The 21,900-nt window shown below is 43.9% G+C and overlaps 4 protein-coding genes across 4 annotated transcripts in view; 2 read left to right on the forward strand and 2 right to left on the reverse strand.

Annotated features, from left to right (window-relative positions):
- Positions 1 to 515: 515 nt before the first annotated feature.
- Positions 516 to 8,447, forward strand: LOC135396987 (Golgi resident protein GCP60-like). The gene is made up of 9 exons (XM_064628262.1): positions 516 to 716; positions 2,067 to 2,208; positions 2,493 to 2,633; positions 2,692 to 2,805; positions 4,106 to 4,193; positions 4,375 to 4,609; positions 5,825 to 5,922; positions 6,001 to 6,187; positions 7,325 to 8,447. The coding sequence occupies exons 1-9, from the start codon at positions 551 to 553 to the stop codon at positions 7,558 to 7,560; spliced, it is 1,407 nt and encodes a 468-aa protein (XP_064484332.1). The 5' UTR covers positions 516 to 550; the 3' UTR covers positions 7,561 to 8,447.
- Positions 8,394 to 12,145, reverse strand: LOC135396995 (signal recognition particle 14 kDa protein-like). Its single transcript, XM_064628280.1, has 5 exons — positions 11,994 to 12,145; positions 11,705 to 11,777; positions 11,343 to 11,464; positions 8,582 to 8,614; positions 8,394 to 8,523 (listed from the first exon to the last, which is right to left on the reverse strand). Exons 1-5 carry the CDS (start codon positions 12,015 to 12,017, stop codon positions 8,440 to 8,442), a joined length of 336 nt encoding a protein of 111 aa, XP_064484350.1. The 5' UTR covers positions 12,018 to 12,145; the 3' UTR covers positions 8,394 to 8,439.
- Positions 12,146 to 12,246: 101 nt separating this feature from the next.
- Positions 12,247 to 21,033, forward strand: LOC135396992 (SUMO-activating enzyme subunit 1-like). The gene is made up of 9 exons (XM_064628276.1): positions 12,247 to 12,429; positions 12,569 to 12,680; positions 12,743 to 12,802; positions 14,353 to 14,612; positions 16,832 to 16,934; positions 19,259 to 19,361; positions 19,435 to 19,567; positions 20,425 to 20,494; positions 20,576 to 21,033. The coding sequence occupies exons 1-9, from the start codon at positions 12,335 to 12,337 to the stop codon at positions 20,663 to 20,665; spliced, it is 1,026 nt and encodes a 341-aa protein (XP_064484346.1). The 5' UTR covers positions 12,247 to 12,334; the 3' UTR covers positions 20,666 to 21,033.
- The window catches only part of LOC135396993 (uncharacterized), a 66,000-nt gene continuing 64,975 nt past the window's right edge, over positions 20,876 to 21,900 (reverse strand). Inside the window, exon 3 of the mRNA XM_064628277.1 lies at positions 20,876 to 21,342. Within this exon, the coding sequence (XP_064484347.1) occupies positions 21,238 to 21,342 (105 nt within the window). The 3' untranslated portion in view covers positions 20,876 to 21,237. The remainder of the gene's footprint in view (positions 21,343 to 21,900) is intronic.

Here is a 21,900-nt window from a genome sequence, read left to right on the forward strand (position 1 = left end):
TGTGTGAGGTGTCCTATCCCACAGCAACAGTCTTGAAACAGAACGGGATTGCTCTTTGGTCTAAAGCAAAAGATGATTGGTGCAATCAAATTGCGACCTTGACAATATACAAAACAAACATTCCTGATATAAGCCCACGTTCTTTGAAGCTAAGTCTTCCAATGTATTAATAAGCATGTGCAAAAACAAAATAAAGGGCTGGTCCAGGAAGAAAATGTCAAACGTGTGAAACGACGATATGCAAACACATGCGGGCAAGAAAATCTGCCTAGCTGACGAAAGCATGGATCAAAGGTTGCTTCGGGCGTTGCAAGCGCTGACGCGCAATTGTCGTCTGCTTTCATCTGCGCTCCGCCGCACATAGTCCTAGCCCTACTGTCCAGATTTACATACCTTCCAAATATCAAATTATTATAGTTTTTATGCCAGATTAAATACTTTGCTAAAACGACATAACGTGGAAGATTCTTGCAGAATACTACTTTTATTTTGCTATAGTTCGAGAAAAAGTTGTTTTGGCGCTGCTGCTCTTTCTGCCAGCGTTGCAGCAATGGCGAACTCCACGAACGGGCCGGTTGCGGACTCCGATATCGAAAATGCAGGGTCAAACGAGCCACTTCCAAAATCTGAAACTCCTGAGGGTTCAGACAACTACGCTTCCACATGGGGATTCAATTTGCAACAGCTTTATAAAATGGCCACCACGTTTTTAAAAGGTAGGTACCCCGTAGTACACCGCGATGGGAGGTGGCATACTCAGTTGTGCAGCTCGCTTTTATAATACTACGGTTTCGTCTTCAGCATGTGCGCAGTATTTTTGTAAAAACGTGTTTCTCCTATCCACGATTGCTTTTGTAACACGTGCCATCCTATAATTATAGATCCGAGTGGCAGATTTTACTAACGACGTTCGAATAATTCTACCGTAGTCAAAACCAATCAAAACTATACTATTTGCAATGCTTTTCAAGCACTTTACCTTTCGGCGTTCTTTTGTATTAATAGAAAATTAGGGAGTGAGGTACACAATTGCTTGCAATGAGAATAGAAAATCATAATGTTACCTCTTGTCAAAAACCCGTTGCTATTGTAGGCTATGTTGCTACAGTCGTGGACATTTATTTAGAAAGCTGCTTGCTTTGCAGTACGAGTATGCCCTCCATAAATACGGCATAATACTGCCAGTGATACAGGCTGGGGAATACATGGAATAAAACATGTCATATTGTGTTCATAGCCACGTTAATCGTTATGCAGTGCACATAGTGTATTCAGTTTATGTGACACGTTTTCTCAGTATAATTTTCAATGCAGATGACCAGAGGACACAAGCAATTATAAGACAAAATATCACACTTTTCTAAGGTGGTGTCTGTGACAGGTGGATGAGCTTTACTTTGTTGAGTATAAACAAGGATCTCAAAGGATGTCACAGTACTGCAGCCTACAATTGGCAAATTCTAGTACGTTTCAGAAGAAAAGTTACTTTCTATTGCGCTATGAGACAAGTTATTTCTCTTATTAATTTGAAGAAACTGAGTCTATACATAAATTTTCTCGAATGTCAAATATGCTCTTAAAGGGGTTGTGACACGTCACCCCCACGTTATCCGAGATAAACGTAAAAGACAATTCTTTACACTGATCTGAACCGGTACGGAAAGTTTCAGATTGAAGAGGGTAGTAGAAGGAGCGAAAATTGACATCGTGAATACTGAAAGTCGTGCGGCTTTGACATCACAGCTCACGCCGCTGGCAGCGAGGCGATGCACGAGAAGTCACGTGCATGTGGCTGCCAATGGGGATGGGTTCAGCTCTGGGCTCTGTGACGTCTGCGCTTTGCTCGGGAATGTGTTCGGGGACTTGTATCTCTCTAGGCACGACACATAGAAGAAGAATTCTTCTTTCCTCAGTATTTTGGCGTGCAGTACAATGCGTTCATGATGTAATGAACCACATCTGTGAAAGTCTCTCAGCCCCCTTAAGCTGTTAAAAGCATTTTTGAAGTAGAAGGAAAGTTCATGCGGACCTTAGTTTTCTGATCACCTATTGTTTACATGTTGCAGAGCACGAAGGCAAAGCTTTCCATACCTCGTACGACGATAAGCTTTTGCTAGTAGCGTACACACTACAGGTAGCTCACGGAAAATATGACGAAGAAAAATGTCCTCCCCTCGGTTATTTAGACGTCATAGGAAGAGACAGGAGGTATGTGTGGACCTTCACTCAAACACAGCACTCAGTGGCATAGCCAAAAAAATATTTCTGAGGGGGTTTTAAGGGGAGCAATTTACATGGGGGAGGAGGATTTCACCCTCATTTCCCTCTCCCAAATGTACTACCAAAGGTACGATTTTGGAGTGGGTTTGCACTCCCCCCCCCCCTTAATTCTTTCTGGTTATGCCCCTGGGTGCGCTTCTTTTTTTCAATGTTATGCATTTAGAGCCAACCAAAATGGAAGAGCACAATATATCTTGCTTTTTTTTTATCAGACAGGCATGGATATCTCTAGGGAATGTCGACAAGGAAACTGCCATGAAGCAGTTCATAGAGCTGCTTAATCAGAGGTGCCCTCTATTTCGACCCTTTGTAGAAGCGCACAAGCGGCATATGGAGGAAAATGAGAGGAGAAGGTTTGTGCGTGCACAAAACAAATCGTGCGTTCCTTTATGTGTGCTCTTCATTATTCAGAAAAGAGGAAGAAGAAAGGAAGAAGAGGGAAGAAGAAGAGGAGAAGGAAAGGCAGAGGCTAGAGGAAGAGCAGGCCAGGATAGAGCAAGAAAAGGCAAAGCAGCTCGAACAGAAGTATGCCACACATTTCGGGAAAGAGTCGTCATCCTGGAATTTATTTGCGAGTAATGCATTAATTTGAGTGGTGTAATTTGTGGGCTACAGCACTTTCTGAATGAGTAACTTCAGCGTAATGACACGAGCTAGTGGTACATACGGGTACCCAACTTTCACAAGGTACGAAATGGAGAATTCTGTGTTCATCACGCATTTGCTTTAGAGTAGGTGGGCCTGTAACTTTGGGCGTGGCTTTTCTATTGGTATTTTCTCATCGGAGTGCATGGCCACTCCCAGGATGTTTCCAAGGAGAGGCAGAGTCCCCAGGGGGTGCAAAGTGTGCAACCCCCTCGCCTCTTCTCTCCGAGACCCACACTGTGGGCGTTCAAAGGTTCAGAATATAATGACAACATCTGAGTTCAAGTCGTGACGACGTGCCACCAGAGAGTGGGCAGTTTTCACTGTTTTGCAGTTGGGGGGAGCACTGCCCCCCCTCCCCCTCCCTCTCCCTAATCGCACGTGCTGGAGTGCCAAAGTTTTGTTTTTCTTTGCCAAATATTTTGTATGCCACTGTAACAAGCATTTGTATTTTGCAGTATTTAGTTTATTGCTCCTGTGCTATTTGTGCAGCGACACTCCCGAATCTGAAAATTCCACGTGCCTCGTAGTGTTTCTGCGGGCAATGGAAACGCGAGAATTTCCCTTCGCCTCCGTTGACGCGACAATGACATTGGTTTCGGTTTTTGGCGGTGGCGCAACAGTCGCTAGCGGTGTCCTTGCAGTACGTCGCGGTCGCCTCGGCATTTTCGGTTCTGTGATCGCCATCAAACCAGTTCGTAGAAACTTTTGGCCCCAGATTGCAAAACAACTCTTCAAGAGAACGTTCGAAGTTCACCTAATAATCTTTCGGTTCAGTATCGGCAGTTCAGGTGCGCCTTAACAGGTGGGAGCTGCTTAGGCATAGGAGGATCGGCTGTTGCTTGTGAACCAATAGCATTCGCAATATTAATAAACGAGTTTATCGTTCTTGCAATAATCGATCAACCTCGGCCTGTTTTCCCTGACGTTCGATTCATAACGTGTGCCGCTAGGACATATCCTACGTGCGCAGTTTGCCTGGTGGTTGCTTTCTCTGCATAGCGAGTGAGCTACACAGTGAAAGGTGCTGTACAGGCGAAAGCATTCTCATTCCGATTCTTAAAGTTGAGCTGCGTGTGTTCATGACGAGATCAGACAGCTTTTGGATTTGAGACTGGCACATTTAGAGCGACGATATATTAGGATAGTTATTGAAAAATTTCCTTGGATTAAATTTCAGGCGGCTAATACAAGAAGCCCTGAATAGGCAGACTTACCATCAGTTCAAGGCATATGCTGAGCAGCAGTTTCCTGGAAATCCTGAACAGGTATGTGTAGCAGCAGCGTATTAAATGTGTGTTATGCTAGGTCACACTTGTAGGTGTGTGCCCACTCAGAAAAGTGCTTCCCAAATGTCAAAAATGTTTGCAAGCGGAGCCAGTTGCAAACGTTTTCCACTTGGGTTCTGACAAAACAATTGTTTTCTTTTTTTTTGTCCTCCCCTGCCAGCAAGCAGTGTTGATCCGGCAGCTACAAGAGCAACACTACCACCAGTACATGCAACAGGTTTTAAACCAGCAAAAGACAGGGAACAACACTCAACAGCAGCACCCAGCGATGGCAGACACTGAGGAAAAAAAAGACACCAACAGCCAGACGCCTACGGTCAATGGCGATGGGGAGACAGCTGGTCGGAAAGGAGACAGTTCACCAGAGGAAGAGTCTGCCGAAGAGGACGCTCATGGTGAGAGGGAAAGATTGCTTTCTGTTAAGGTGCGTCATGTAGGCTGGGATGCTTTGATATATCATGTAACATACATGTTTAAAATGAAATACAGTTTTCTGGGGTGCTGAGTATCCAATCTTTTGTGGCATTATTGCTGGTTGAAACCACTGCCATCATAACCAAATTGTAAAAAAAAAAAAGAGAAATAAGAGAAGACAGCATACAGAAGAACTGGACTTTCAACAATGCTTTATTAGATGAGCTGACATGTCTCTTCATACTCTTGTAGAAAAGCCTGTTACTTCCTATGCACTACAACGGATGTATGGCTAGCACATTGCTCCTCCTGTTCCGCTATCAAACAGGCTTCCGATAAGTCTCTTTCCCGTAGCTCTCACTGTTATCTTAGCATTGCTAAAATCTGCATTACAACGACAGGTTCGCATGTGGTCTAGTTGGTCCTAATCTTACATCTATGTTCCCTCAGGCATGTGTTAACGCATCTTACGGTCTGGCCGATGTACTCCAACATTGGCTCAAGTCTGGCAACTGGAAATTGAGGAGGAGGAATTTCATAGGGGGAAGAACTAGAAACTGAGCCCATTACTTGACATGGTCCAACAAATCAGAGTTGGCAGTCCTGGGAGGTGGGAGTGCAAGACCACCAGGTGCCCCCCTTCTGGTCTTGCACGTCAAGTAATGGGCCCAATTGCTAGTCCAGTCAAAAAGTATGTTAGAAGACGACCTACTAGATTATAACGACCATGTCATAGGCACTCATTCCCAGCATCGCATTTGGAAGCTAGCGGTGGCGTTACTCATTGGCCCGGTTATTGCTTCCTCAACTTCTACATAATACTTTGTACTTCAATTTACCTTAGTAATTTTGTGCAAGCAGTGGATGTCCCACAGATGTTTCATTCTAAAGTCGACTATGATAATCATTTTACGCGTTTCCATAAGAGCTGTTGCTGTCGTCTGCTACGGTAGTCGTACGTCCGCTTCTGCATGTTCAAAATTCAAATTTCCATTGTCCAATCACGATGTAGAGCTCTCAGGCCGATGAGTAGCGCCCCTAGCAGATTGTGCGGATGGGCTCCTCATAGGGGTTGCCAATTACGACATGGTCGTTATAACCTGGTAGGTCGCGTGTTAGAGTGAAATAGGATGCAGCTGCACAAGAGTGGCGACATAATGTTTCTAGAGGCATACAGGTGTCTTCGTGTGTTCCAGAGCTCCCTGCCATTCCTACAGCATCCATGTGGACCAGGAAGGATATCAAGGAGTTTAAGGAGTGCATTCGGAAAGAAGGGGGCGATGGAATAATCAAGGTGGGTCTCGCGGTGCAGCCAGTGAGCTGTCGGGTTCGTGGATACCAGCTTATGCAAATGCCTCCATCCCTTTCGCAGGTTGGCCACGGCGAAACAGTGACCGTAAGGGTTCCCACCCACGTGGACGGAACCTGCCTCTTCTGGGAGTTTGCGACGGACAGCTACGACCTGGGATTTGGGGTGTACTTTGACTGGACGCCCAACCCCGGCAGCCAAGTCTCTGTTCACATAAGCGAGAGTGAAGACGAAGAGGAAGATGAAGAAGGTAAGAGCAGTTGTTCTTCTGATGCTGTGTGCACAGCTGCTTAAGGGGCCTTGCAAACAGGACATACATACATACATAAGGCCCTGTGTTTTCGGGTTTTATGTTTTTTGAAAACGGGGTTTTATGTCAGGATCTGTAAAACGGCAAAATCAGCTGATATTGGGTGGAAAATAAAAACGAGCGCTTCTCGCACTTCAGATTGACATAACATGTGGAACAGTTGTGCTGAATGTCCAATGCTTAGTGTTCTCCAGTGCCGGTATTGGTGTCTGAATTGGCACTTTGCAAAGTTTGTTTTTGGTTTTACCCCAAGTGATGATGATGCAACCTGGGGGGTGAAAATAGGTTTTGCCCTAAAACGGAGAGGCCTGTACATACATTAGATTGGTATTTACGGAGCAGCCAGATTTTGTGCTTTCTGCAGATTATAAATGAGAATTTGAGCAGAAAAAACATTTATACGGAGAAAATACAAAAATATAGGGATGTATTGAAACGTGTAAAGAATGAAATACGTACCTCACTTTATTGAGTGGCTAGCTGTAGTGTAGGTACTTAATAATATTGAAAAGGCTACGAAAGAACAGGAACACAGTGGGTCGTATGCTTTGGGCATGAGCATTTTTTGTTTCATTAATACAGCTTTTTATGAAATGATGAAGCGAAGTACAGGTTGGAACAAAAGTTTACGGAACACGCGAGCAACATACTTTTTCTTCGGTGCGACACCCTCGTGAGTGGCGGAAGCGGGTGAGTTCACTCTTTCGGAAGGGTGGAAGGGTGCGCTGTTAGCAACACTGCCAACACTAAGTGGTAGCTTCCACTTTCCAGGCACACCCAAACGACACCGAAACTACCGCTGTATGCGCACCCTTCCGTCCCTCTGAAACAGTGAACTCACCCGCTTCCGCCAACCGGTAGGGTGCTGCACTGAAGAAAAAATATGTCTCTCGCGTGTTCCGTAAACTTTTGTCCCAACCTGGACAACATGCCCTGAGAACAAGCCATGAGTAACGTTGTGGTGGGTGAGGCAGTTAAACAGAGAAGGAAAAACACAGTTGTTGCATTGTTGTTGGATATGCGAGATTCCCAAAAAAGTCACCCCCTGTCTCTTTTTAACCATGGTGATCGTCACAGAGGAGCGTTCTGGAGGCTCTGGTGATGTTGAGAGTGGTGCTCAACCCAAAGGTGATGCCACCCGGCCACCACCACTGAGTGTGGTGATACCCGTGTACCGGCGTGACTGCCACGAGGAAGTGTATGCCGGAAGCCACCTGTACCCTGGTCAAGGGGCGTATCTGCTCAAGTTTGACAACTCCTACTCCTTGTGGCGCTCCAAGACTCTCTACTACCGTGTCTACTACACTCGATGAGCTCGTTACGGTCATGTCTCTTGTGCTTGTGAACTGAAGGTGTATTTTGCTAATGGAGCATCCATTTTGCGGAACTCTGAGGTCTATTGCTGACTGTGTTGAATGCAGATGTTTGGAGTGTGGCAGTTGTCTGAGAGACAGTGGTACCTGAGGTTGTTTACTAACGGGTGCAGGTTATGTGGCACAGTGTACTGAAATTGTTAAATTATCGTTGGGCAAAATCTTACGGAGCACGGAGAGTTCACTGCATGTACATGCTGAACGCTTTATAAAGAGCAAATGGTGCTGGCAATGGGAGAGGAAACTGAACTGTTCTTTTTTGAGCCATGTTTTTGTTTCCCGGTATGTTTACTTTTTCCTCTGTGTCTTAGAAAAAGATTCCTCTGTGTCCTAAGAGAACAGAGAACTCGTGATAACTTTTGAAAGCTTGGTAACATGCTTTGGGCATTACCACAAGATATTGTAGGTTATGATTCCTAAGATTTTTGTTTCGACGTTAAATGCAGTTGCTTTTGAATTTCTATACACTTCTCTCACAACATTGTTGGAACACTGTTATCAACACGAGGCTTTCAGACGTGAGTGCATTTTTGTGTTCGGTAAAAGCCTATTTATGCATTTTAGTTCCTGCGCTTCTCACCATGCGACGCCTTCCAATATTTGACACGCAGCTCGGTCAAGGCCACGCCTCATATAGCACCTGTATACAGACGATACACATAATGCACCACTGAAGGAGTTTTACAACACGTGACGTCGCCCAATGTTAACGAGGAAACATAAGGTGCAACAGGCTTCTCAAAGAAGGGTGCACGTGTATTGTAACAAAAATGTAAAAAGAAAGAAGACTTTACTGTGCAACTTATACAATAAATAGCTTCACTGTGTGGCTTTTGTGGTGCTTTTCTTCTTGTCTTTTTTCTTTAGGCCATCTATGTTGGCCTTGAGTAGGTTGACATAAGCCTGAAAGAGATCGGTGACCCATTATTTACAGTGGGTTATCGCACTACAGGCTACTGACCTGCTGGAATTTGTTGACGTCTTTTGCATTTATCTGTGCGAATGAGATGACAAATGCTATTATTATTATTAGGACCTATAAGAAGACTATACTAAATGCATCAATATATGGGAATCTGTGGACTGTCTGTGATTATACTGCACAAGGATTGCAACTCGTGATACAGCCTGTCAACCAAGCATCCCTAGGAGCCCAATCAAGACAGATGCAGAAGGAATATCGAACAGGTCGACAAAGAGAAGCATACCAAACGCAAAGAAGAAAAACCGATGAAAAGGGGTACAGTGTTCATGTGGGTGATGGTATTTCTACCCTACGTTTTGGTGCAGATTATGAGAAGCATGCCCCATAAGCTGGTTAAGTGTTCCATAGACTGTGTTATGGCTGTAACCCTTTCGTGGGCACGGCTAAGCCAGTGTGTTGTTTCTAGCTGGGGAGGACAACTGCATGGATACGCAATTTGAATCCAGTGACATTGCGGTAGTGAGGGGGTGTGTGTTTTGAAAACTTCAAATGAGGGATCACCAGAACACCAATGCATTGCACCCATTGAGGAACACATGTTCCTCAAGTGCTGGTGCGACCCTGCCCCGTAAAAATGGTATGTACAGTGCTGGACAAAAGTTTACAGAACACGCTCCGACGCATTCCTTTCTCAGAGTGACACGCTAGCAGTGTATGGGACCATACGGACTAACCATAACTTCACGCACATAAGCCGCACCGCAGATAAGCCGCAGGACCCGTTTTTAGGAACATTTTGAAAATTTTCCGGCAGGTATGCCGCGGGCAATACGACACGACTGATGTGTGAACCAGTAAACCGTTGTAAACCTTTACTTAACAACACCACTGTTCTCTCCCGTACGAATTATATACAAAACGCAAGGCTTTTTTCTGGACAGATTCCAGACAATCAATTAGGACTTGCGTAAATGGGTCCCACAAAATGTCGGCATATTCTAGAAGTGGACGTATTAAAGTTTTGTATGCTGTCAGTTTAGTCACAGAAGTACAATGACACATTTCTTTTCAGGAACCAGAGCTTGTGTCCGCAAAGCGCTCGCAAAAAAAATAAAATAATAAAATAAAGAACAGAGAAATCACGCATAAGCTACGGCTAATACATGCAAAATTACGGTACAGACATGTGCCTAGGTAACCTAGTCATGTGTTTGCAAGTCCATACCATACCATTCTCTGCTAGCGTGTCGCTCTGAGGAAGGAATGCTCCGGAGCGTGTTACGTGAACTATTGTCCAGCACAGTACTTTGCATTGCATGGCTGTCATTTATTTTCACAGTGGCCTGCTTGGTTAGCTATTGAGGATCATGTCTCAGAACTACTTTCAATGAGATTGTGCTAACTGAGAAAGTACTATAGGGACTGTGCGACAAACTGGTGGCGCCGCGATGCGGCCTCCGGAGAAAGTACCTTGCGTGATAGCCGCCGGGTAGCCAGCTTTGTTTACATGTGAAGTGCGGGCGTCTTTTTTTTGTCACACTTGAACTGTTGCATCGCTAATTGTGCCAGCAACTAAAAGAACTCTTCCGTAGGGACCAGATGTTTCATTTCTCGTGATTTCTATGTTTCCAATACCACTGAGGGCACTAGACTCGCAGCGAATAGCGTTTGTGAAGCGCGTTCGGCCATTGCTTGAGGTGTGCACAACATGAGCGAATATATTCTACTTCTTTCGTTCTAGTTTCAATGAAACTGAATGAGGACCTGCAAAACGATCAATGATTTACAGTTGCCACTTTCGTGATGGTGAAACGCCGCTGGATACTGTATCGCCGTCAAATGCACCGACCAAACGACAACAAATTTCGAGATAATGATTGAGGTGCCCGGAGCAGATATTGCTCCCGGTAATCTGGTTGACGAGTGAGAACGGAAGTTCTACGTTGTCCAAAAGGTTCAGTATTTACGCACCGACCATTTCACAGCTGTCGTGCCGCAAGTTACGGCGGTAGCTGAGGTAGAAACTCATATAACTTCTTCTTTGAGTATCTCTTTAGCGTTATTGTATCTGAAGATACTGGAAAAACTGCAGTAGAAGTTCAGACAATAAGTTGTGACCTGACGTGTTTACTTGTATGGATAAAACGGACGCACGATGTAGATTTCAGTGACGAAGCTATGTGTGTGCAAAGAGGACGAAAGGAATACAAGACTCAGTCAAAAACATGATATTACAAATGGCTGGAGTCAGAGAAATATACGTATATAGCCTTCGCTAGCAAGCCAGGATTTTGTGAGGCGTCAAATAACCATCCTCTCGACGTATCACTTACAGGTGTTCTGAACAGACAGACGCGAGTGGCTGTTCTCCTTCCGCACTGTTAGATACATTATAAATACGGTGGTTGTTTCTCTGCAGTTTGTCTCCATTCTCTTAGTTCGCGCCCCAGAAAGGTTCCACATTATTTTCACTTCGAAAATTAGCCCTTCTAATTACGGCGGTCGCCACGCAAACTACGGTTCCACTTGAGAATGCATAGAACGGGCGGCGTGGTATCACGTCGGATACTTCCAAGACCGCCACTGGCGGCGCTGTCGCGACGGAGCAGCGCGCCCCCTTTAGGTGTCGCACGGTCCCTATAGAAGCTTCTCCAAAATAAAAATTGTAAAGTTGTATGTATGTGCAGATGTAAAAGGAACCCTCATGATGAATGATGTCGCGTTCGAAACTTCTCAAGCTAGCAGCTTCTGACCTGTAATTTCCCTTCTGGCTGAGAAAAACATTCTCTACCCTTACCACAGTACTGATCTTCTTGTTGCCAGCATGGGCTCGAAGAAGGCACTTGTATTCAGCTGGGGGTTGCACAGGGTTGCTTGCAAGCCTCTCTGGTCTTGGTTTTGGCTTGACCTTGCCATCATCTGCCAATTAAAAAATGCTGTGTCTTTACAGAAGCAACCCACTCACCGCACATATTGCCTGTGCGATGGTTTATGATGTGCTGCCTTCCATAGCAACACAACAGCGCGAAAGCACATCACTTGGGCGTTTCACCGTACAGTCGTTGGCAATCTGCTGTGGGGCGTGAATGTAGCTTACCAGCTGTATGCGGCATGAGAAATCGTGGTGCACGACTGGCATACGTAGTATTAGGTACTTACATCGTTTCATCGTTACGTAGACTGAACCAGTAGTTCTGTACTTCTGGAACAATTTCGTTAATTCACAAAGAAACTGAAAAAGAAAGGGAAATGTCAAACATCAATTAACATGCATCTTTAACGTGTGCATATTACTAGTAAAGCAATTTCTTTGAACGATGGTTTTGTCGATATACTCGGTAATATACACCGCTTGCAGATGTTGTAACTGCACCATTTTTTGCACTTTAAGACTCATTACGATGAGTAAAGTTAATAAAACACCATTATTAATGAAACAAGCACATACCGAATCATTTTCTAGGAGTACCATGTTGCACACATCAAACACGCAAGGAAAAGTGCATGAAAAGAGCGGCTTCACGTGACCGAAGAGAACCAATCGCCGGACGTATAAATGGCAAATTAGTTTTCTGTTTTTCCTAAGAAAAGTTTTTACATGACATCGCAAAACAATGACACTGAGGAGGTACAATAAATCGCGCAGTTTTTGTATCTACATTAAAATAATACAGTGCGGCTCGCCGCGCCGCCCTGTGCATTCTACGAGAACCTGGCAGTTGGCGGGGTTGGTTAGCGTTTTGTTGGCTTGTGCTTTCGAAGTGTGCGTCCTCAGCGGCGATTCAAAAAATGTTAGAAGAAAAGCTAGTTCCTGAATTGTCGGAAGAGGAAGCCGATCTGTACGACAGGCAGATTCGTCTTTGGGGTTTGGAATCTCAGAAAAGGTGAGAAAGAGCTTTCTGACAGCTCAGCGCTTAGATGCCGGCAAGAATGAGTAACTCCAACAGTTCATTGCCGACAGTACGGTCAGCGATGGTGAAAGTTGTTCTGGATTACCGATTAATCTATGGAGTTGCTGTGCAGGTTACGTGCAGTTCGTGTTCTTGTCGCTGGGATGAATGGTCTCGGTGCAGAAGTATCAAAGAACTTGATACTGGCTGGGATCAAGTCAATCACGTTACTCGATGACAAGGAAGTATGTGCTAATATCAAAAGCATGTGTTATATCTCAAAACATGTTCTGTTTGAACTTTGCAGGTCTCCGAAGATGACTTCTATTCGCAGTTCATGATAAAAAGGGATGATATTGGCAAAAATGTGAGCCTATCAGTCATCACTAGTTCAGTATCTTGACATTCACACGAGAAATCATTGATGCATTAGGCTTCCTTGCATAAGGCCCCACATTCCTTCAATACTGTCAACAACAACAAAAAAAGAAAAACACTGGTACACCAGGCTTTAGACTTTTTCCAGTGTTGTACAGCTCGACAATTTGAGGTTTCAGCTGTTCTTCTGCAGGTTAAGAAGGTTTAAGAACTGCACATCCCTATCTAATGTCCTTAGCCCATTTCATCACTGTCACTATTGCTTTGAAATGAACTCTCAGTTTGTAAAGTGTGAAGCAACAAATATGTTGCATATTATCACATTGAAAGAAAGCAGCAGACAAGATACTTGATCAGGGTGTCTATGAACCTGGAAAACTGGAAATTGTCAGGGAACTTTGATTGAACTTTGAAAAGACAGGGTATTGTCAGGGACATTGCCAAAAAGTAGCTGAAGTCAGGGAAAATCGCAGACAAGTGTTGTGGCGACGCACAGCGAATCAAGCCACAGCAACAAGCTCAGAGGCAAAAAAGTAGGGCAGCCTCGTTAATACTCAATATATGAGCTGTCTTATGAGGGATCTGGGGTATCAAAACGTAGCCGCAGGCCCAAATTCCCTTTTGGTTTAGTTATGGAATTCACTTGAAATAGTCAGTGAACACCTGGAAAAGTCAGGGTATTTGAAGGCTGCAATTTGGTGGACACCCTGCTGATCAAGATACAAGATACTGTAATCAACTTTACTCTGCTAAGACTCAAACAACCCCCCCCCACACACACACACACGTGAGACTGCGTGTGGTATCAGCCGCTGGAGGCTAACATTCCTTTCTTAATTTTCACAATGTATTGGACCACATAGCAATTTTCACATGAACTTTGAGCATTTAATGTGCCCTGTGGTATCTGTTGAAGGTCCTAAGCAAAGCTTCATAAAACACAATGCTCCAAACCTTAGGAAGCCATGTACAACAGCGCATGGAAAAGAAACTTATCCTGATTGTTGAAACATGCAGGTGCCACTGTTGAAAACTATCTTGTGTACTCTGCTGTCGTTCGTGCTAAATCTGCAAGATTCCCCTGTACTTTTTGTGGTAATCTCAAATAAAAAGTTCACATAAGTTAAAGGTACACAAGAGGTTTAAAACCAGGTCCCGTGGCATAGTGGTTAAGATGGTAGCTTTCCATGCTGAGACTGGAAGGTGACACGGGCTCGAATCCTGTCACTCTCTGTGGTGTCTGAGGTTTTCCCTGGGTTTCCTGAAGGCTTTCCAGACGAATGTCTGCACAGTTCCTCCTGAAGTTGGCCCAGGACGCATACTAACCCCCCTGTCCCCCACTCCTTCCTGCTGTCCTCTCTCCATCTGTCCACGTCTGTACGCCGCTCATAGCCGCAGTTGCTTCGTGGCACTAACAGAGAATTAAAAAAACAACAAAAAAAAAAACAGGAGGTTTAAGGTTGTTTGCAATCGAAGTTGTTTTGTGTATTGCTCTTAATCAATTTGTCTTAGTTATCAGTACCCATATCTATCTTTCAGAGGGCACACTGTTCCAAAGCCTACGCCCAGGACCTCAATCCCATGGTAAAAGTAATAGCGGAAGAAGGTGCAGTCGCAGAGAAGGATGAGGACTACTTTCGCAACTTCGATGTCGTCTGCTGCACGGAAACATCTACCATAGAAAACCTTGTTCGCATCAACACGATATGCAGAGACATTGGTGCAAAATTCTTCTGTGGCCATGTTTGGGGTTTCCACGGTTATTTCTTCACAGACCTAATTGAGCACACATACACACAGTAAGAAGCTTGATTAGCTTTTCTATTTCATGTGCATGTGGGCATAAGCAAAGTGCTCCATAACAGGTGTTTAGAACTTGGAAGCAAACTGTGTGCTTATTTTGAAGAAAAACGTGTGGTGCCAGATGCTTAATCCAGCAGCTGACAAGTACTGTGCTTGTAGGTGTGATGAGCAAGTTTGGAAATATGAAGCAGAGGCAACAGCAGTTCCTTTTACTGTCTGGTCCTGTGTGTGCAGATTTCGTCCGATAAAGTAGTAATAGTAATCTAATATGATAATCTACGAGCTCAGCTCTTTAAAATTGCAATGGTAGAGCTTGTGACCACGCAAATTTTCAGTGTTTAATAATGAAAATGTTTCCATGTGCAGTCTCTTCCATCATACTGCTTCCTGTAAAGTCATTTTACGTTGTTGTTACATGAAAATGTTTGAAGCACTAGTACATGTGTAGACGACAGGAGTATTGGTAAATAACTTGTTTAAAAATTTTCACTTACTGACCAATTAACTATTAAGAGTAATGAATAACAAGAGTGAAGTGTACGAAAGTAGAAGGTAACTAACTATAGTTTCTGTCTAGTTGCACTTACTTTGGAATTGCTTGCTTAATCTCTCTAACTTCAGAAACTAGTTGGACCTTCGTTCACTACCTGTCGCTGGCTGGTATTTAACGTGAAAGTTCACATCTCAGCTAGGGTTATTAATCGCAGTTGCTTGTTGTTTTGCTCAGTAAATGATTCTTTGTTACTAAGTTACTTCCGAAGAGTGGACGACAGTGACTTATGAAGCTCAAGGTATGCCGGTCTGCTGGCTGTATCACCTGTGAAATGCACGAATGAGTGGGTTTCTAAATCGGCTATGCTTAGTGGCATATGCGGTTGTGAAAAAATTTAAGCCGTGTAAAATGAAAGTGACAGTGCATTGCAACTACCCATTGATGCAGAGGAAGGTCGTTGTAGGATTCACGCAAACTAGTTGATGCGGCGCTTACCTGCAATGTGCAACTCCAAAAGCACTGGCTATGCCAGTTATTTTCGATATTCAGTGGTTGTACGTACCTGAAAGGGGCACTAAAATGCAAAAACAGCTTGCTCTCAAATGAAAGCCCGTGCTTCACTTCGTACAACTCAAGCAAAATTAGTTCACACAATGCTACCGTTTAGAAGAAAACGGCAATGAAAACATAGCCGTCTTTGGCTGCAACGAATGGGATCCCCAGGAGGCAAAGATTGGCGGCATCCAATGAGACAGCAGGAGAAGCGTGCACATGCCTATCGTGTGCGTGTGGATTTGCAACGGGTCTGATCTTAGTGTTCCGTATATGCGTGACATGATGCACACTGTTGCATTTTTCTATACCGATTCACTGAATTACATCCCACAACAGTTCTCGCGAATGATCCACTGACAACATTTATCTTCGTGTCCTTCGGACAGCGACGCCAGTCCGCTTTGCAACGTGCTATGTTTTTCACCTGGACTGCACCATGGTTAGGGAGTGACCTTTTCGTGTTAAACCCGATTCCGCCCGGTTATTCCCCCCCGAACTGACCTCCGACCAATTCGGGTTAAACCCGATTTCTCCTCGAATTCCAGTCGCTGTGAAATCTTCAAGTGGCGTTTCTACTGAAGACGAACAAAGGTCGCCACGTGTAACCCATGTAAGAATGGGTCACTTATGTTCCCAACAATACACCCATGTGTGTCAACAAAGTCTATGCCTTTGGGGATTACCGCTGGAAGGTCATGATCCTGCAAAAAAAAAAAAAGACAAAAAGAGACAAAAACACCCGATAACACCCGAAGGCACAATTATCGCCTGATTTCTCTCCGAATTACGGATTTTAAAATAGCGCCTGATTTTTATCCCCCGAATCTGAGAAAGGCATTTAACCCGAAAAAATCACTCCCTAACCATGGTGCACCACATGCACGTGCAGCATGGACTAAAAACACTGATGCACGACCTGAAACGACGTTCACTGGTTAGTGCCGAAGCAAGAAAGAGTCCCGTATAATCTTGGTTGTAGGTTCGTAACTGAATCAAAGTTTTGAATTATGATAACAAGTGCGAAATTAACGTAGTAATTTGAAGTAAACTTCTTTTTGCATTTTAGTGCGTCGTGGAAAGTTTCACGCATAAGTGTCCGTAATTATTGCCAGTGATGTTTTATAACTGTGTATACTGCACTACAATATTGCGCAATCTCTTTTATAGGGAGGTGCGTCTTCCACCACCACCAAAGAAAACTGAAACATTGGGACCTAGTGCCGCTAAGAAACCTAAGATGACAGAGGAAATTTCTCCAATCGTAAAAAAGGTAACTACTCTTGAATGATGCTTTCAAATGATGTAGAGTATGAACCCACACACAAGGTTGCGCTCGAGGTTGCGGTTCATTAATACCCCAGAGCCAGCATACAATGTAGCTGATACGCTACTGATACGATATGGTGAGAAATTGGGCAAGTTGGTGAGTGCCTAACTGCTTTTTCTTTTTCCTTGTCTTTTTTTTTATGTTGTGGTGTTGCATTTTTGCCTGACAAATCTTCAGTTGGTAGTCAAGCACCTGTCCTGTCCACATCTTCGTCTTATGTTTTTTAGCTCTGTTTTCGTCATGTTATGGTGTCAATAAACCGCAGGAAATCATCGTTGGCACCACATGTTCAGTATTCCATACTTCAATGGCATACACTTCTTGACAAAGGCTATGAAATGCCTTGTGATGCATCATCAAATCATCATCGTCATTTAAATAAAGTTGTTGTTGAATGAATGAACAAAAAGGTTTTATTTTCAAAGCAGTCTGTGGCGCAACAAAATGTAGCTGCACTGACTGTGTTGTTAACCCATTATGATACGGCTTCAAGTGGGGCTTGTGCTTGCAAGTTCTTGGTGGTGATCCTCATACTGGAGGAGCTGACTCCGTTGGGGTCCATTAAGCATCCTGTGGGAGTCCAGGGCCGCAGCCTGCATTTTTCTCCACTTGCTCACGTTTGGTCTCATGCAGGGAAGAGTTTCTGGATTGGCCTGGTTTCCCTCCAGCAGACGATAACTTTCGATTTGAAGGAACCTTCTACAGTCAAACCTCGCTAGAACGAAATGCTATACAACAAAATTTGCATTACAGCAAAATAACTTTTACAGTCGCCGACCAATTTTTCGGACTTGAAGGAGCCACAAAGTAAGTTCGAATTATCGAGCAGTCCAAATTTTTAGACAAAGGTGTAAATCTGCAATGTTTAAAAGAAACTTTATTTGAGCGCTCACACTGGCTTGAAATAACTGTCGACAGGAGTGTTTGTTTCGCTGTGCGGACACGGGATAACGCATCGTGGCGAATTTCTGCTAGCGCAGCCTTGTTGTGATACACTTTCATGAGCGTAGTAACAGCTGTAACGATTGCTGCGGTTGGTGGAAGCGCAACAATAACTTCTTAGTCGCTGCTACTGTCGTGTGAACCTGAACCTTCCAGTGGCGGAGGAGAGGCAACGCACGCGCTACTAATCTCTGCCTTCACGCACGTTGCGCTTTTACGCATGTGCCGGGTTGGCGCGCTTTCCTTCGTGGCACAGTCCGAAATATTGAGTCCCAAAACGCACTGTAGTTAGGGTTGCCACCAGGCCGGTATTATACCAGCACGGCCGGTTATTTGCGCTCTCTGTCGATTGCCGGTAGGAAGGTGATACCGGCAGCCTTTTGCCGGTATTTGTGGCTCAAGACCTTTCATAGGGGCTTTTGTGGGGTTTTGCCTTCAACATTCGACTACAGCTTGAATAAATCTGGAGCACAGAGCCAACTCCGCAGTCACCAGTCGTTTTCTTAATTATTCATTATTATTACTATTCGTTGTTATTATTATTATCACTGTTATTCATTAAGTCTTGTGTTCGGAGGGGACAAGAGCAGTGGTTGTGCAACGCTGTTGGTGGTTGTGTCGAGCCAGCTACAATGTTCCTCACCCACTTTCCCTCTACCAAGAGCCTTTCGTCCTTTCCCTCTATTCTACCTCCTCTCCCTCAGCCGGTATTTTTCACTCCGAAAGGTGGCAACCCTAACTGTAGTGCATCTATTCTAAACAAAGAGGGTTAAAAATTGGGCAGTTCGGTAGACCATGATTAAAAGCGCTATGCAGCGCAGTGCAGTGTGCAGTGCAATGTGTCTGTGTATGTTATTTTAGCTCCACACACTGGGGTTTTAGCACTTTTAATCTATTGCGACCCCTTTAAGACGAAAGTCCAAAAAAATATTTATGTTCAGAATATGAAATATGCACGAAAAAACAAACAAACAGGGAGTCGATCCAGAACACGGTCCAATATATTGGAAGCGGAAATACATTGATTCTGTTGGGCGTTTGACGGTGCCAAGAGTTTTGTCCGAAAAATTTGAGAGTCAGAATTTTTGGAGTGCGAAATATCGATCCGTGACTGTATTCACAGTCACAATTGGCTGCCATATTTCGTCAGGCTCGACACAACTAAATATATGTTACAGCGAAAGGAATTTTATTTCCTGTGAGTTTTGTTATATCGAGGTTTGACTGTATTTCAGTGTGGCATGCATTGTGTAAAAGACAAGTGTAATGGCACTGTAATGACCATTGCATGTTCACGATACATCAACGGAGCCGCTATGTTGCAGACAATGACATTTGTGCCTCTTTCACGTGCCCTGCAAGTCAAAGCCGGTAAATCAGGGACAGGACTGGACAAAAAGACGTCTTCAATGTTTCTCTGGCTTCACGGTAAGCAGTTGTGTTCATATGGTGGAGCATGTGACACTGCCAAAAATGTTGATGGAAACACTACTTCCCGTAGTGTTGTTACGGTTTCACGAGAAAACGAAGGCACCTCCCGCCCCGTCGGACAGGGAAAGTCTACTCGAGATGAGGGACGAAGTGGCAAACGACCTCGACGTCGATAAAGCCCGCATAAGTGATGATTTGTTTGAGTAAGTGTTGTCCTCAGTAGTGCTCGGTCCTGACCTGCTTCGTGGCGTGTGGGTATGAGGAGGGGAGTTGTCTTGTTTGGACTTTGTTCTTCCAATAAACATTCAGTAGCAAGGTAGTACTTCTCCTGTGTGCATAGGGCCCAGTGCTTTAGGGTAAAGCCCGGTAAAATCTGTTTTTGCCCCTTATTTGCATTGTCATCACTTGCGGTGAAACCCGAAACTGGGCACCGGAGAATGCATTGGACACTCTGCACATCTGTTCCGCGTCTCATGTTCATCTAAAATGCGAGAAACGCTTTTGTTTTTATCTGTTTTGCGCACTGATTTCTAAAGTCAATAAACTCGACGTAAGCAACGAGAATTATTATATATACTTGAATTCATGAATACACTCTACATTCTGCAGATAAATTATTACTCATCTCGTTAGATCTAATTATTTCATTCCCCGCATCACCACCAGCAATGGGACAGAGTATCGCCTCTGGCAATGAAACTCCCCATTCATCGTATCTCAATAAGGCTGTTGTTGTTGTGGCAGATAAATAGCACGGTAAGGCTAGTTTTGTGAAGAAATTTAATGACTGAAATTACGATTGAAGTCTTACTGTTTTTCCATCTTACCTTAAAGTACACATGTTACTTAAGGCACCAAAAGTGTTTAATCTAACTGCCACAGTGCTTTAAATACGTTACATAACTTTGTGAATTCACATTGGTGTGATTGTACGTGATCATGTGTATCCTTGCCGAACAGAATATTTACAGCTGCGTAATTTTGCTGCGACAGGAAGAGCTATGCCCTCTCTCAAGCATTCTGGTTTCTTAAAGTTTCATTTGTGTGTGTATTCATCCAGTAACATCTTTGGGGAGCTCGGTGCAACGTGTGCGGTCCTCGGTGGAATTCTTGGTCAAGAGATTATAAAGGTACCATCGTAATCTTCAGCATGTCTGCCGAAGAAAATTTGTGGCTCTGTTCGTTAATTCTCTTCTGTGTTTCTTCTGAAGGTGGCATCCTGCAAGGATTTACCCATGAAGAATTTCTTCCTCTTCAACGGTGAAGAGTGCTGTGGGCTCCAGGAAACGGTTGGGCGGTGAAATCGTTAGGGGCGCACTTCCAGAGGTCTTCCTGTTGATCCTGTTTCATTCTGCCTGCTAGCCTCATAATTTATTGGGATTCGTGGGCTGCCGACAGTTATGTTACTTCATCTTCAAAATAATATTTGCCACATTCCTGATAACATATACTAGTTAAGCCATTGTTGCGTAGCACCTGTTGATTCGTTCTCAAAATAAACGAAAGAGCAATGTACATGTTGCATAATTTATTGCTACATTTGACCGAACTGTACAGCAATGTATGAAAAATCTGTTTATACAAAATCTTATGTTTCACATTAAATTGTCTCGTATGACTAGTTGAATATGCTGGAATAAGAAAATAAAATATCCACACATGTACGGCACTTTGAGCACTATGTACAGTGAGCAGTCATTGTTTGGGCAGTCTTTGTAACCGGTGTTCGTGCCGCTGCAGTCTTCCTCACATGTGCGATAGGACAGCCTGCGTGCAGCTGCTTTGGTGGCCTTTGGTGTCGCTGCCTTGACTCTGCTCCGTTTTGTACGTAACCATAACTTGTTCACCGTGAGTCTCTGTGTATTTTGAAGTTCTACGGGGAACTTCTCCACCACGTCAACACTGACCACACAAACATTGTCACGAAGTCCACGAAGCAGTCGTGCACGATATCGTTGCCCGGCGTTCTGTGTTTCTGCTGGAATAAAAAAAGGATGACTCAATTTAATTCTACATAACTTGGATCATTTAGCAGCACTGAAAAGTTGCATAATATTGCATGCATTGAATGTATATGCAGATGACACATTTCAGAATTTGGTTGTGGTTGTTAAAATTATACACTAATGTGCCAGACGCGAAATGAAAAAAAGAAAGGACCTACAAATTATGATAGAACACATGAAGGACAAGAAAGAAACGTGCGAAATTATTTATTAATAGCTTTGTTTCTTACACTAGCCCACATTATTGCTCTACTTAAACATACCTATATGTGGCGAGTGAGTAGGTGTTTACATGAAGTAATTTTACCTTTGTGGTTTTATTTATTTGTTTCTTTTTGACCCTCAGGGCTGAAAAGCCTTTTGTAGGCTTTCATCGCGACTCAATTCACTTTCTCATATTTTCATTAAATAATGTGCCCGACATTTTCTTTGCAGACGACCGGGTTTTACGAGGGCTATATTACGCTCTAGATGTATCAGTCCACAAGCGAACATGGTTCAGGGTCACATAATTCCTTTATTGTGAGCAT

The sequence above is a fragment of the Ornithodoros turicata genome, chromosome 6, assembly GCF_037126465.1.
Source record: "Ornithodoros turicata isolate Travis chromosome 6, ASM3712646v1, whole genome shotgun sequence".
Classification (NCBI taxonomy): Eukaryota; Metazoa; Arthropoda; class Arachnida; order Ixodida; family Argasidae; genus Ornithodoros; species Ornithodoros turicata.

Coding starts and splice junctions, on each gene's coding strand:
- LOC135396987 (XM_064628262.1), top strand. CDS start 551: ATGGCGAACTCCACGAACGGGCCGGTTGCGGACTCCGATATCGAAAAT. Junction 2,209..2,492: donor GTCATAGGAAGAGACAGGAG/GTATGTGTGGAC, acceptor TTTTTTTATCAG/ACAGGCATGGATATCTCTAG. Junction 2,634..2,691: donor GAGGAAAATGAGAGGAGAAG/GTTTGTGCGTGC, acceptor TTCATTATTCAG/AAAAGAGGAAGAAGAAAGGA.
- LOC135396995 (XM_064628280.1), bottom strand. CDS start 12,017: ATGGTACTCCTAGAAAATGATTCG. Junction 11,465..11,704: donor CTACGTAACGATGAAACGAT/GTAAGTACCTAA, acceptor TTTAATTGGCAG/ATGATGGCAAGGTCAAGCCA. Junction 8,524..8,581: donor ACGTCAACAAATTCCAGCAG/GTCAGTAGCCTG, acceptor GATCTCTTTCAG/GCTTATGTCAACCTACTCAA.
- LOC135396992 (XM_064628276.1), top strand. CDS start 12,335: ATGTTAGAAGAAAAGCTAGTTCCTGAATTGTCGGAAGAGGAAGCCGAT. Junction 12,430..12,568: donor GGTTTGGAATCTCAGAAAAG/GTGAGAAAGAGC, acceptor GTTGCTGTGCAG/GTTACGTGCAGTTCGTGTTC. Junction 14,613..16,831: donor ATTGAGCACACATACACACA/GTAAGAAGCTTG, acceptor TCTCTTTTATAG/GGAGGTGCGTCTTCCACCAC.